Source organism: Bos grunniens, chromosome 14 (genome assembly GCF_055505025.1).
Source record: "Bos grunniens cultivar Pamir isolate PY7600 chromosome 14, Bosgru_T2T1.0, whole genome shotgun sequence".
NCBI lineage: Eukaryota > Metazoa > Chordata > Mammalia > Artiodactyla > Bovidae > Bos > Bos grunniens.
Window position 1 is genome coordinate 59,997,564 of NC_141178.1, and position 15,072 is coordinate 60,012,635.

Consider the following 15,072-nt stretch of genomic DNA (forward strand, 5'->3'; position numbering starts at 1 on the left):
GCCCAGAGTTCTTTCACTAAAACCTAGGCTAAGGATACAGATTAAAGAGCAAGAAAAATACACAATTTAGTGTATCAGTTGAAAAATAATTCGATAACAAAAGATACATGTCTTATACATTTTGAAATATTTTCACATATATTTTATCCTTAAAAGTCACTAGGTGCAAAAAAAACATATCCTCTCTACAGATAAAAAACATATCCTCTCTACAGATAAAAAACATATCCCTCTCTACAGGGAGGCGTAGAACCAGTGTTAGAGCTCAGATTCTCTGATATTTATTAATACTGTTGATACCCTCCTTTGCCATCACTCTACCTCTACAAAAATGGACAATAAAAATATAAATAACAGATAAAGCCATTAGCATTTATTTACAAAAATACAGTCAATGCCTGGTAATGGTAAATGAGTAATATTGCCATTTCTTTATTCATGAATGAAATCTGCTGGAAAAGGAAGATTTTCTATGCAATGACAGAAATACTAGCAAAGAAAATCATGTGTTATTGTATTTACGATGACTGACATAGAGCTCTAAGAAAAAAGGGGAAACAATGAATGTATGTTGACATACTCAAAGGCTATTTGCATCCTAAAAAAACAATTAATGCGTTGTCTATAAATTTCTCAGTTTTAAGAAGTTTTACGAAATTAAGTATTACTTAAATATTAGTATCAGTAATAGTAAATATAATGTAATACAATCAGTTTCTATATTTGACAATGAAAGATGCTATAGTCGGTCAGTGAACAACACAGGTTTGAACTTACACAGGTCCACTTCTATGTGGATTTTTTCCAATAAGCATGTACTACAGCATATACAATCAGCAAGGTTGGTTGAATCCTAGGATGCAGAACAATGGATGTGGAAGGTTAACTGTAAAGCTATGCGCACATTTTCAACTGTATGGGGCCAGAGCTCCTAGCCTCCTGTGTTGTTCATGGATCAACTGTACATAGTAATCCTTATTTAACAATATACAGGTGTTGAAAATCAGACAATTGGTAGTGACTTCAGCATGATGGTGGACAGGGAGAACCAAGCCCTTGTTCCCCATGGAGGCACCATTTTAATGACAGCATGTGGACTAGAATACTTCTGGGACAACCCTGAACACCAGGAAAGAAGAACAAAACACTTTTTGTTACTTACTTGTCCTCTTAAAAAATTCAAAGTGCTCTTTGATCGAAATAGTTGTCTGGATCCTGTATCTCCCTTTTCCCCATAGACAGCAATGTAGACGTTTGCTACTGTTCCAGCATTCCAAAGCTCACCTGTTGCCACATGCACTTCATACACTGTCACTGACAACAACAACAAAAAAACAAGCCTTACTGCCCAGCACCGGAAGATCCCCTGGAGAATGAAATGGCAACCTGCTCCAGTAGTGGTGCCTGGGAAATCCCATGGGCAGAGAAGCCTGGAGGGCTACAGTCTGTGGGGTCACAAAGAGTCAGATACAACTGAGTGACTAAACAACAACAATATGATAGAAAAATTACACATTTCTAATCAAGAGCTCCAGGTCCAGGTAAGATGGAGCAACACACCCCTCTCAGTCTCTCTCACTGAATACAGCTACAAAATCTTGACAGAATGTGTGCAGCAGCTATATGACGGCTCTGAATAGTAAACAGTAGCAGGAGACTGGGGATTTACCAGAATTATGTATTTATGTATATATAACATTTGCTTATATATAAAAGAAATTAATTATAGCAATGATACAGTGGGTAAGAAGGGAAAAACATTTATTTTGTCAAAAGGTATTCAGAAGATGGTGGAGGAATAGGATGGGGAGACCACTTTCTCCCCCACAAATTCATCAGAAGATCATCTGAATGCTGAACAACTTCCATAAAACAACTTCTGAATGCTGGCGGAGGACACCAGGCACCCAGAAAGGCAGCCCATTCTCCTCAAAAGGAGGTAGGAAAAAAATATAAAAGACAAAAAGAGAGATAAAAGAGTTAGGGACTGAGACCTGTCCTGGGGAGCGAGTTGTGAAGGAGGAGAAGTTTCCAAACAGCAGGAAACCCTCTCATGGTGGGTCTGTAGGGAATTTTGGAATCTCAGAGGGCAACATAACCAGGAGCAAAAAAAAAAAAAAAAAAACCATCACAGTATATGTGCCTAACCACAACTCCCAGAGAAGTAGCCCATACGCTCCCATCCGCCACTAGCAAGCGGGGGCTGGACAGGGAGGTGTAGGCTGCATGCTTAGGGTAAGGACCAGGCCTGAATGCCCCAAGGACAATCTGAGGAAGCAAATGTGAGATAACAACCCAAACTGTGGGATAGCCAGAGAGAGAAAAAAAAAAAAAGGACAGAGAACTTTCCCGCAAAAAGCTCTAACCTAAGGCGCCATCTGGCCTGCTCACAGAACAAAGGATTGAGCAAATACCAAAAGAAAGCTAGCGGGCTGCAGACTGGCCCATCACCACCCACTGGAGGCAGAGAGGCAGGTGGGCAACAGCCAGAGCCAGAAGGCAAGAGGCAATCTCAGCCCCAAAGATGGAATCCTCCACCAAACTGCGAGCAGGCTCCCAGTTGCTAACCACATCTTCCTGGATCCTGGGCAGTTGACATCTGCCAGGAGGGTTGCAGCCTGAGATCAGCTCCCCAGAGGAGATACACAGAATACCTGAGACAGCGCTCTCATGGCGCACCCAGGAAACCAAGCAGCCAGGACCAGGGAGATGATTAAGATGCCTGGCCCACCTGGGACAGTGAGCTGGCCAAGCACCTGGTCGCCTGAGCTGCTCGGACCTGGGAAGGGCATCAAACACACGCCCAACTGAGTCTGTGCCTTTGTGGAGTGCCCAAGAACCTGAACCTGAGCAGCTTATACCTGGGAAGTGCATGAAAGGCAGGGCCTGCTTTGGACAGTACACCCAGCAGAGCAACTTGGAGCCTGAGCAGTGTAGACCAGGAAAGCACATGCCTCCGTGAGCTGGGGCAAACCCAGTGTGGTCCCTATACTGCGAGCACTCCCCACACAAGCCAGTGATATTTGCTTGCAGCATTCCTCCCTTCCCCACAACACAACTGAACAAGTGAGCCTAAATAAGTGACCACCTTCGCCCCCTTGTGTCAGGGCAGAAATTAGACACTGAAGACACTTGAAAACAGAGGAAGCCAAAATAAACAAAGAAGAGGGAAACGCTTTGGTAGTGACAGATGCAACAGATTAAAACCCAGTAGTTAGCATTGACTAAGCATTGGAAGGGGCCTATAGACCTTAAGAAGAAATGTAAGCTGAAACAAGGAACTATCTGAAACTGAACTGACCCCACACTGTCCTCAACAGCTCCAGAGAAATTCCTAGATATATTTTTACTATTACTATTTTTAAACTTTTTTAAGTTCTTTATTACTCCTTTAATTTTCATTTTTATAACCTAGTATTACCTTGCCAAAAAAACCCGATTTTTAAAGCAAATTTCATATATATTTTTTATAATTTTTGTGATTTTCTTTTGTATTTTTAATATTACATGTTTGAGAGTCTAACCTCTACTCCAGATTTTTGATCTTTGCTTTTTGGTATTTGTTATCAATTTTGTATCTTTAAGAATCTAATCTTCAGTACCCATTTTTGCTTAGGGATGTGATTACCTGGACCTCACTGTGGCTCAGATCATGAACTCCTTATTGCAAAATTCAGACTTAAATTGAAGAAAGTAGGGGAAACCACTAGACCATCAGGTATGACCTAACTCAAATCCCCAATGATTATACAGAGGAAGTGAGAAATAGATATAAGGGACTAGATCTGATAGACAGACTGCCTGATGAACTATGGATGGAGGTTCATGACATTGTACAAGAGGCAGGGATCAAAACCATCCTCAAGAAAAAGAAATGCAAAAAAGCAAAATGGCTGTCTCAATAGGCCTTACAAATACTGTGAAAAGAAGAGAAGTGAAAAGCAAAGGAGAAAAGGAAAGATATAAGCATCTGAATGCAGAGTTCCAAAGAATAGCAAGAAGAGATAACAAAGCCTTCCTAAGCGATCAATGCAAAGAAACAGAGGAAAACAACACAATGGGAAAGACTAGAGATCTCTTCAAGAAAATTAGAGACACCAAAGGAACATTTCATGCAAAGATGGGCTCGATAAAGGACAGAAATAGTACGGACCTAACAGAAGCAGAAGATATTAAGAAGAGGTGGCAAGAATACACGGAAGAACTGTACAAAAAAGATCTTCATGACCCAGATAATCATGATGGTGTGATCACGCACCTAGAACCACACATCCTAGAATATGAAGTCAAGTGAGCCTTAGGAAGCATCACTACAAACAAAGCTAAGTGGAGGTGATGGAATTCCAGTTGAGTTATTTCAAATCCTAAAACGTGATGCTGTGAAAGTGCTGCCCTCAATATACCAGAAAATTTGGAAAACTGAGCAGTGGCCAAGGGACTGGAAATGGTCAGTTTTCATTCCAATCCCAAAGAAAAGCAATGCCAAAGAATGCTCAAACTACTGCACAACTGCACTCATCTCACACGGTAGTAAAGTAATGCTCAAAATTCTCCAAGCCAGGCTTCAACAATACATGAACCATGAACTTCTAGATGTTCAAGCTAGTTTTAGAGAAGGCAGAGATCAAATTGCCAACATCTTCTGGATCATCAAAAAAGTAAGAGAGTTCAGAAGAACATCTATTTTCTCCTTTATTGACTATGCCAAAGCATTTGACTCTGTGAATCACAATAAACTGTGGAAAATTCTTCAAGAGATGGGAATACCAGACCACCTGACCTGCCTCTTGAGAAATCTGTATGCATGTCAAAAAGCAACAGTTAGAACTGGACATGGAACAACAGACTGGTTCCAAATAGGAAAAGGAGTACGTCAAGGCTGTGTATTATCACCTTGCTTATTTAACTTATACGCAGAGTACATCATGAGAAACACTGGGCTGCATGAAGCACAGACTGGAATCAAGATTGCTGGGAGAAATATCAATAACCTCAGATATGCAGAGGACACCACCCTTACAGCAGAAAGTGAAGAAGAACTAAAGAGTCTCTTGATGAAAGTGAATGAGAGAGTGAAAAAGTTGGCTTAAAGCTCAACATTCAGAAAACAAATACCATGGCATCCAGTCCCATTACTTCATGGCAAATAGATGGAGAAACAGTGCAAACAGTAGCAGACTTTATTTTTGGGGGCTCCAAAATCACTGCACATGGTGACTGCAGCCATGAAATGAAAAGACGCTTACTCCTTGGAAGAAAAGTCATGACCAACCTAGACAGCATTTTAAAAAGCAGAAACATTACTTTGCCAACAAAGGTCCTTCTAGTCAAAGCCATGGTTTTTCCAGTGGTCATGTATGGATGTGAGAGTTGGACTATAAAGAAAACTAGTGCTGAAGAATTGATGCTTTTGAATTTTGGTTTTGGAGTAGACTCTTGAGAGTCTCTTGGACTGCAAGGAGGTCCTACCAGTCCATCCTAAAGGAAATCAGTCCTGAATATTCATTGGAAGGACTGATGTTGTAGCTGAAACTCCAATACTTTGGCCACCTGATGTGAAAAACTGACTCATTTGAAAAGACCCTGATGCTGGGAAAGATTGACAGCTGGAGGAGAAGGGGACGACAGAGGATGAGATGGTTGGATGGCATCACCGACTCAATGGGCATGAGTTTGAGTGAACTCCAGGAGTTGGTGATGGACAGGGAGGCCTAGTATGCTGCAGTCCATGGAGTTACAAAGAGTCAGACATGACTGAGTGACTGAACTGAACTGAACTTTGATTACTGGCTTGACTGCTGTCTCCCCTTTTGACTCTCCCTTTTCTCCCCCAGATCACCTCTATCTCCTCCCTCCCTCTTCTCTTCTCTACTTAACTTTGTGAATCTCTCTGGGTGTCCGGGCTGTGGAGAACCTTAGGGAACTGATTACTGGCTGGATTGGTCTCTCCCCTTTTGACTCCCCTTCTTCTCCTCTTGGTCACCTTTATCTCCCTCCTCCCTCTTCTCTTCTCCATGTAACTCTGTGAACCTCTCTGGGTGTCCCTCTCTGTGGAGAATCTTTTCACCATTAACCTAGATATTTTATTATCTGCACTGTATGGATGGAGAAGTATTGAGGCTACTGTAAGAGTAAGACTGAAAGCCAGACGTAGGAGGATTACATCCAAAACTTGAGAACACCAGAAAACTCCTGACTCCAGGGACCATTACTCGACAAGAGCTCATCCAAAAGCCTCTGTACCTACACTGAAACCAAGCTCCACTCAAGAGCCAGCAAGTTCCAGAGCAAGACATACCACGCTAATTCTCTAGCAATACAGGAACACAGCCCAAACATTAAAATACAGACTGCTCAAAGTCACATCAAACCCAGATCAGATCAGATCAGTCACTCAGTCGTGTCCGAATCTTTGCAACCCCATGAATCGCAGCATGCCAGGCCTCCCTGTCCATCACCAACTCCCGGAGTTCACTCAGACTCACATCCATCGAGTCAGTGATGCCATTCAGCCATCTCATCCTCTGTCGTCCCCTTCTCCTCCTGCCCCCAATCCCTCCCAGCATCAGAGTCTTTTCCAATGAGTCAACTCTTCGCATGAGGTGGCCAAAGTACTGGAGTTTCAGCTTTAGCATCAGTCCTTCCAAAGAAATCCCAGGGCTGATCTCCTTCGGAATGGACTGGTTGGATCTCCTTGCAGTCCAAGGGACTCTCAGGAGTCATCTCCAACACCACAGTTCAAAAGCATCAATTCTTTGGCGCTCAGCCTTCTTCACAGTCCAACTCTCACATCCATACATGACCACAGGAAAAACTATAGCCTTGACTAGACAAACCTTTGTTGGCAAAGTAATGTCTCTGCTTTTCAATATTCTATCTAGGTTGGTCATAACTTTCCTTCCAAGGAGTAAGCGTGTTTTAATTTCATGGCTGCAGTCACCATCTGCAGTGATTTTGGAGCCCAGAAAAATAAAATCTGACACTGTTTCCACTGTTTCCCCGCCTATTTCCCATGAAGTGATGGGACCAGATGCCATGATCTTCATTTTCTGAATGTTGAGCTTTAAGCCAACTTTTTCAGTCTCCACTTTCACTTTCATCAAGAGGCTTTTTAGTTCCTCTTCATTTTCTGCCATAAGACCCATAACACCCCAAAACTCACTACTGGCCACTTCATTGCACTCCAGAGAGAAGAGATCCAGCTCCACCCACCAGAACACAGACGCAAGCTTCTCTAACCAGGAAACCTTGACAGGATGGGAGCAACATCCACAATACAGAGTAACCACAAATTTTCAGCCTACAGAAAGGCCACCCCAAACACAGCAATCTAAACAAAATGAAAAGTCAGAGAAATATTCAGCAGGTAAAGGAATATGATAAATGCCCACCAAACCAAACAAAAGAGGATGAGATAGGGAGTCTACCTGAAAAAGAATTCAGAATGATAGTAAAGATGATCCAAAATCTTGAAAACAAAATGGAGCTACAGATAAATAGACTAGAGACAAGGATTGAGAAGGTGCAAGAAATGTTTCACAAGGACCTAGAAGAAATAAAAAAGAGTCAATCAATAATAAATAATGCAATACCTGAGATGAAAAGCACTCTGGAAGGAAGCAACAGCAGAATAACTGAGGCAGAAGATATGATAAGTGAAGTGGAAGACAGAATGGTTGAAATAAATGAAGCAGAGACGAAAAAAGAACTAAAAGAAATAAGGACAATCACAGAGACCTCTGGGACAATGTTAAACACCCCAACATTCAAATCATAGGAGTCCCAGAAGAAGACAAAAAGAAAGGGCATGAGAAAATACTTCAGGAGATAATAGTTGAAAATTTCCCTAAAATGGGGAAGGAAATAGTCTCCTGAGTCCAAGAAACCCAGAGAGTTCCAAACAGGATAAACCCAAGGTGAAACACCCCAAGACACATATTAGTCAAATTAATGAAGATCAAATACAAAGAGCAAATATTAAAAGCAGCCAGGGAAAAACAATAACACACAAGGGGATTCTCATAAGGATAACAGCTGATCTTTCAATAGAAACTCTTCAGGCCAGGAGGGAATGGCAGGACATACTTAAAGTGATGAAAGAGGAAAACCTACAACCCAGATTACTATACCCAGCAAGGATCTCATTCAAATATGAAGGAGAAATCAAAAGCTTTACAGACAAGCAAAAGCTGAGAGAATTCAGCACCACCAAACCAGCTCTTCAACAAATGCTAAAGAATCTTCTCTAGAATGGAAACACAGAAAAGGTTTATAAACTCGAACACAAAACAACAAAGAAAATGGCAATGGAATCATTAGTTCAGTTCAGTTCAGTCGCTCAGTCATGTCCGACTCTTTGCAACCCCATGATTTGCAGCACACCAGGCCTCCCTGTCCATCACCAACTCCCGGAGTTCACCCAGACTCACATCCATCGAGTCAGTGATGCCATCCAGCCATCTCATCCTCTGTCGTCCCCTTCTCCTCCCGCCCCCAATCCCTCCCAGCATCAGAGTCTTTTCCAGTGAGTCAACTCTTCGCATGAGGTGGCCAAAGTACTGGAGTTTCAGCTTTAGCATCATTCCTTCCAAAGATATCCTGGGGCTGATCTCCTTCAGAATGGACTGGTTGGATCTCCTTGCAGTCCAAGGGACTCTCAAGAGTCTTCTCCAACACCACAGTTCAAAAACATCAATTTTTCGGCACTCAGCCTTCTTCACAGTCCAACTCTCACATCCATACGTGGATGTGAAATCCATACATCTCATTTCATGGCTGCAGTCACCCTCTGCAGTGACTTTGGAGCCCAGAAAAATAAAGTCTGACACTGTTTCCACTGTTGCCCTATCTATTTCCCATAAAGTGATGGGACCAGATGCCATGATCTTCGTTTTCTGAATGTTGAGCTTTAAGCCAACTTTTTCAGTCTCCACTTTCACTTTCATCAATAGGCTTTTTAGTTCCTCTTCACTTTCTGCCATAAGGGTGGTATCATCTGCATATCTGAGGTTATTGATATTTCTCCCGGCAATCTTGATTCCAGCTTGTGCTTCTTCCAGCCCAGCGTTTCTCATGATGTACTCTGCATATAAGTTAAATAAGCAGGGTGACAATATACAGCCTTGACGTACTCCTTTTCCTATTTGGAACCAATCTGTTCTTCCATGTCATAGAAAAAAATGAAAATGAAAAAGCAACAACCCAAAACCTATGGGATTCAGTAAAAGCAGTGAAATACAAGCTTATCTCAAGGAACAAGAGAGAAATCAAATAAATAACCTAACTTTACACCTAAAGCAACTAGAAAAAGAAGAAATGAAACACCCCAGGGTTAGTAGAAGGAAAGAAATCATAAAAATTATGGCAGAAATAAATGAAAAAGTAACAAAGGAGAGTATAGCAAAAAGCAACAAAACTAAAATCTGGTTCTTTGAGAAGATAGATAAAATAGGCAAACCATTAGCCAGACTAATCAAGAAACAAAGGGAGAAAAATCAAATCAACAAAATTAGAAATGAAAATGAAGAAATCACAACAGACAACACAGAAATGCAAAGGATCATAAGAGACTACTATCAGCAACTATATGACAATAAAATGGACTCTTGGAAGAAATGGACTAATTCTTAGAAAAGCATAACCTTCCAAAACTGAACAAGGAAGAAATAGAAAATCTTAACAGACCCATCACAAGCACAGAAATTGAAACTGTAATCAGAAATCTTCCAGCAAACAAAAGCCCAGGTCCAGACGGCTTCACAGCTGAATTCTACTAAAAATTTAGAGAAGAGCTAACACCTATCCTACTCAAACTCTTCCAGAAAATTGCAGAGGAAGGTAAACTTCCGAACTCATTCCATGAGGCCACCATCACCCTAATACCAAAACCTGACAAAGATGCCACAAAAAAAGAAAACTACAGGCCAATATCACTGATGAACATAGATGCAAAAATCCTTAACAAAATTCTAGCAATCAGAATACAACAACACATTAAAAAGATCATACATCATGACCAAGTGGGCTTTATCCCAGGGATGCAAGGATTCTTCAATATCCGCAAATCAATCAATGTAATACACCCCATTAACAAATTGAAAAATAAAAGCCATATGATTATCTCAATAGATGCAGAGAAAGCCTTTGACAAAATTCAACATCCATTTATGATAAAAACCCTCCAGAAAGCAGGAATAGAAGGAACATACCTCAATATAATAAAAGCTATATATGACAAACGCACAGCAAACATTATCCTCAATGGTGAAAAATTGAAAGCATTTCCCCTAAAGTCAGGAACAAGACAAGGGTGCCCACTCTCACCACTACTATTCAATATAGTTTTGGAAGTTTTAGCCACAGCAATCAGAGCACAAAAAGAAATAAAAGGAATCCAAATTGAAAAAGAAGAAGTAAAACTCTCACTGTTTGCAGATGACATGATCGTCTACATAGAAAACCCTAAAGACTCCACCAGAAAATTACTAGAGCTAATCAGTGAATATAGTAAAGTTGCAGGATATAAAATCAACACACAGAAACCCCTTGCATACCTATACACTAATAATGAAAAAATAGAGAAATTAAGGAAACAATTTCATTCACCATTGCAACAAAAAGAATAAAATACTGAGGAATATATCTACCTAAAAAACTAAACACCTATATATAGAAAACTATAAAACACTGGTGAAAGAAATCAAAGAGGACACTAATAGATGGAGAAATATACCATGTTCATGGATTGGAAGAATCAATATAGTGAAAATGAGTATACTACCCAAAGCAATTTATAGATTCAATGCAATCCCTATCAAGCTACCAATGGTATTCTTCACAGAGCCTGAACAAATAATTTCACAATTTGTATGGAAATACAAAAAACCTCAAACAGCCAAAGTAATCTTGAGAAAGAAGAATGGAACTGGAGGAATCAACCTGCCTGACTTCAGGCTCTACTACAAAGCCACAGTCATCAAGACAGTATGGTACTGGCACAAAGACAGAAATATAGATCAATGGAACAAAATAGAAAGCCCAGAGATAAATCCATGCACCTGTGGACACCTTATCTTTGACAAAGGAGGCAAGAATATACAATGGAGAAAAGACAATCTCTTTAACAAGTGGTGCTAGGAAAACTGGTCAACTACTTGTAAAAGAATGAAACTAGAACACTTTCTAACACCATACACAAAAATAAACTCAAAATGGATTAAAGATCTAAACCTAAGACCAGAAACTATAAAACTCCTAGAGGAGAACATAGGCAAAACACTCTCCGACATACATCACAGCAGGATCCTCAATGACCCACCTCCCAGAATATTGGAAATAAAAGCAAAAATAAACAAATGGAACCTAATTAAACTTAAAAGCTTCTGCACAACAGAGGAAACTATAAGCAAGGTGAAAAGACAGCCTTCAGAATGGGAGAAAATAATAGCAAATGAAGCAACTGACAAACAACTAATCTCAAAAATATACAAGCAATTCCTACAGCTCAATTCCAGAAAAATAAATGACCCAATCAAAAAATGGGCCAAAGAACTAAATAGACATTTCTCCAAAGAAGACATACAGATGGCTAACAAACACATGAAAAGATGCTCAACATCACTCATTATCACAGAAATGCAAATCAAAACCACTATGTGGTACCATTCCAAGCCAGTCAGAATTGCTGCGATTCAAAAGTCTACAAACAATAAATGCTGGAGAGGGCGTGGAGAAAAGGGAACCCTCTTATACTGTTGGTGGGAATGCAAACTAGTACAGCCACTATGGAGAACAGTGTGGAGACTCCTTACAAAACTGGAAATAGAACTGCCATATGACCCAGCAATCCCATTACTGGGCATACACGCTGAGGAAACCAGAATTGAAAGAGACACATGTACCCCATGTTCATCGCAGCACTGTTTATAATAGCCAGGACATGTAAGCAACCTAGATGTCCATCAGCAGAGGAATGGTTAAGAAAGCTGTGGTACATATACACAATGGAGTATTACTCAGCTATTAAAAAGAATTCGTTTGAATCAGTTCTAATGAGATGGATGAAACTGGAGCCTATTATACAGAGTGAAGTAAGCCAGAAAGACAACACCAATACAGTATACTAACACATATATATGGAATTTAGAAAGATGGTAACAATAACCCTGTATACGAGACAGCAAAGGAGACACTGATGTATAGAACATTCTTAAGGACTCCGTGGGAGAGGGAGAGGATTGGAAGATTTGGGAGAATGGCATTGAAACATGTATACTATCATGTATGAAACGAGTCACCAGTCCAGGTTCGATGCACGATACTGGATGCTTGGGGCTGGTGCACTGGGACGACCCAGAGGGATGGTATGGGGAGGGAGGAGGGTGGAGGGTTCAGGATGGGGAACACATGTATACCTGTGGTGGATTCATTTCGATATTTGGCAAAACCTATACAATATTGTAAAGTTTAAAAATAAAATAAAACTTAAAAAAAAGAAAGCTGTGGTACATATACACAATGGAATATTACTCAGCTATTAAAAAGAATGCATTTGAATCAGTTCTAATGAGGTGGATGAAACTGGAGCCTATTATACAGAGTGAAATAAGTCAAAGGAAAAACACCAACACAGTATATTAACACATATATATGGAGTTTAGAAAGATGGTTATGATGACCATCTATGCAAGACAGCAAAAGAGACACAGAGATAAAGAACAGACTTTTGGACTCTGTGGGAGAAGGTGAGGGTGGGATGATTTGAGAGAATAACATTAAAACATGTATATTACCATATATGAAATAGACGCCAGTTCAGGTTCAGTGCATGAGACAGGGAGCTCGGGGCTGGTGCACTGGGATGACCCTAAGGAATGGGATGGGAATGGAGGTAGGAGGTGAGGTTCAGGATAGTGGACACATGTACACCCGTGGCTGATTCATGTCAATGTATAGAAAAATACTACAATATTGTAAAGTTATTAGCCTCCAATTAAAATAAATTAATTAAAATTTTTAAAGGTATTCATACTACTCATGAATACATATAGTGTGATTTGAAGTGGTCTTGGACTCAGTTCAGTTCAGTCACTCAGTCATATCCAACTCTTTGTAACCCCACAGACTGCAACACACCATGCTTCCCTGTCCATTACCAACTCCCAGACCTTGCTCAAACTCATGTCCATCGAGTCAGTGACGCCATCCAACCATTTCATCCTCTGTCATCCCCCTCTCCTCCTGCCTTCAATCTTTCTCAGCATCAGGGTCTTTTCCAGTGAGTCAGTTTTTCAATCAGGTGGCCAAAGTATTGGAGTTTCAGCTTCAACATCAGTCCTTCCAATGAACATTCAGGACTGATTTCCTTTAGGATGGACTGGCGGGATCTCCTTGCTGTCCAAGGGACTCTCAAGAGTCTTCTCCAACACCACAGTTCAAAAGCATCAATTCTTTGGCACTCAGCTTTCTTTATAGTCCAACTCTCACATCCATACATGACTACTGGAAAAACCATATCTTTGACTAGAGACCTTTGTTGGCAAAGTAATGTCTCTGCTTTTTAATACATTATCTAGGTTGGTCATGGCTTTTCTTCCAAGGAGCAAGCGTCTTTTCATTTCATGGCTGCAGTCACCATCTGCAGTGATTTTGGAGCCCCCAAAAATAAAGTCAGCCACTGTTTCCACTGTATCCCCATCTATTTGCCATGAAGTGATGGGACCAGATGCCATGATCTTAGTTTTCTGAATGGTGAGGGTTTTATTTATTTATTTTAATTGGAGGCTAATTACTTTACAATATTGTATTGGTTTCGCCATACATTGACATGAATCCGCCATGGGTGTACATGTGTTCCCCATCCTGAACACCCCTCCCACCTCCCTCCCCATACCATCCCTCTGGGTCATCCTAGTGCACCAGCCCCAAGCATCCTGTATCATGCATCAAGCCTGGACTGGGGATTCATTTCACATATGATAATATACATGTTTCAATGCCATTCTCCCAAATCATCCCACCCTCGCCCACTCCCACAGAGTCCAAAAGACTGTTCTATACATCTGTGTCTCTTTTGCTGTCTTGCATACAGGGTTATTGTTACAATCTTTCTAAATTTCATATACATATGTTAGTATACTGTATTGGTGTTTTTCTTTCTGGCTTACTTAACTCTATAATAGGCTCCAATTTCATCCACCTCATTAGAACTGATTCAAATGTATTTTTTTAATGGCTGAGTAATACTCCATTGTGTATATGTACCACAGCTTTCTTATCCATTCGTCTGCTGATGGACATCTTGGTTGCTTCCATGTCTGGCTATTATAAACAGTGCTGGGATGAACATTGGGGTACACGTGTCTCTTTCAATTCTGGTTTCCTCAGTGTGTATGCCCAGTAGTGGGATTGCTGGGTCATAAGACAGTTCTATTTCGAGTTTTTTAAGGAGTCTCCACACTGTTCTCCATAGTGGCTGTACTAGTTTGCATTCCCACCAACAGTGTAAGAGGATTCCCTTTTCTCCACACCCTCTCCAGCATTTATTGTTTGTAGACTTTTGGATCGCAGCCATTCTGACTGGCATGAGATGGTACCTCACTGTGGTTTTGATTTGCAAGGCTATGGTTTTTCCTGTGGTCATGTATGAATGTGAGAGTTGGACTGTGAAGAAGGCTGAGTGCCAAAGAATTGATGCTTTTGAACTGTAGTGTTGGAGAAGACTCTTGAGAGTCCCTTGGACTGCAAGGAGATCCAACCAGTCCATTCTGAAGGAGATCAGCCCTGGGATTTCTTTGGAAGGAATGATGCTAAAGCTGAAACTCCAGTACTTTGGCCACCTCATGCGAAGAGTTGACTCATTGGAAAAGACTCTGATGTTGGGAGGGATTGGGGGCAGGAGGAGAAGGGGATGACAGAGGATGAGATGGCTGAATGGGATCACTGACTCGATGGATGTGAGTCCGAGTGAACTCTGGGAGTTGGTGATGGACAGGGAGGCCTGGTGTGCTGCGATTAATGGGGTTGCAAAGAGTCGGACACAACTGAGCGACTGATCTGATCTGATAATGAGTG

General features: G+C 40.9%; 1 protein-coding gene across 3 annotated transcripts in view; it reads right to left on the bottom strand.

Moving 5' to 3' along the window:
* The window catches only part of RP1 (RP1 axonemal microtubule associated), a 149,041-nt gene that overhangs the window by 56,791 nt on the left and 77,178 nt on the right, over positions 1 to 15,072 (bottom strand). For all 3 annotated transcript variants that reach the window (XM_086335466.1, XM_086335465.1, XM_086335467.1), the window contains exon 7: positions 1,163 to 1,314. In XM_086335466.1, coding sequence (XP_086191592.1) covers positions 1,163 to 1,314 — 152 coding nt within the window. The remainder of the gene's footprint in view (positions 1 to 1,162; positions 1,315 to 15,072) is intronic.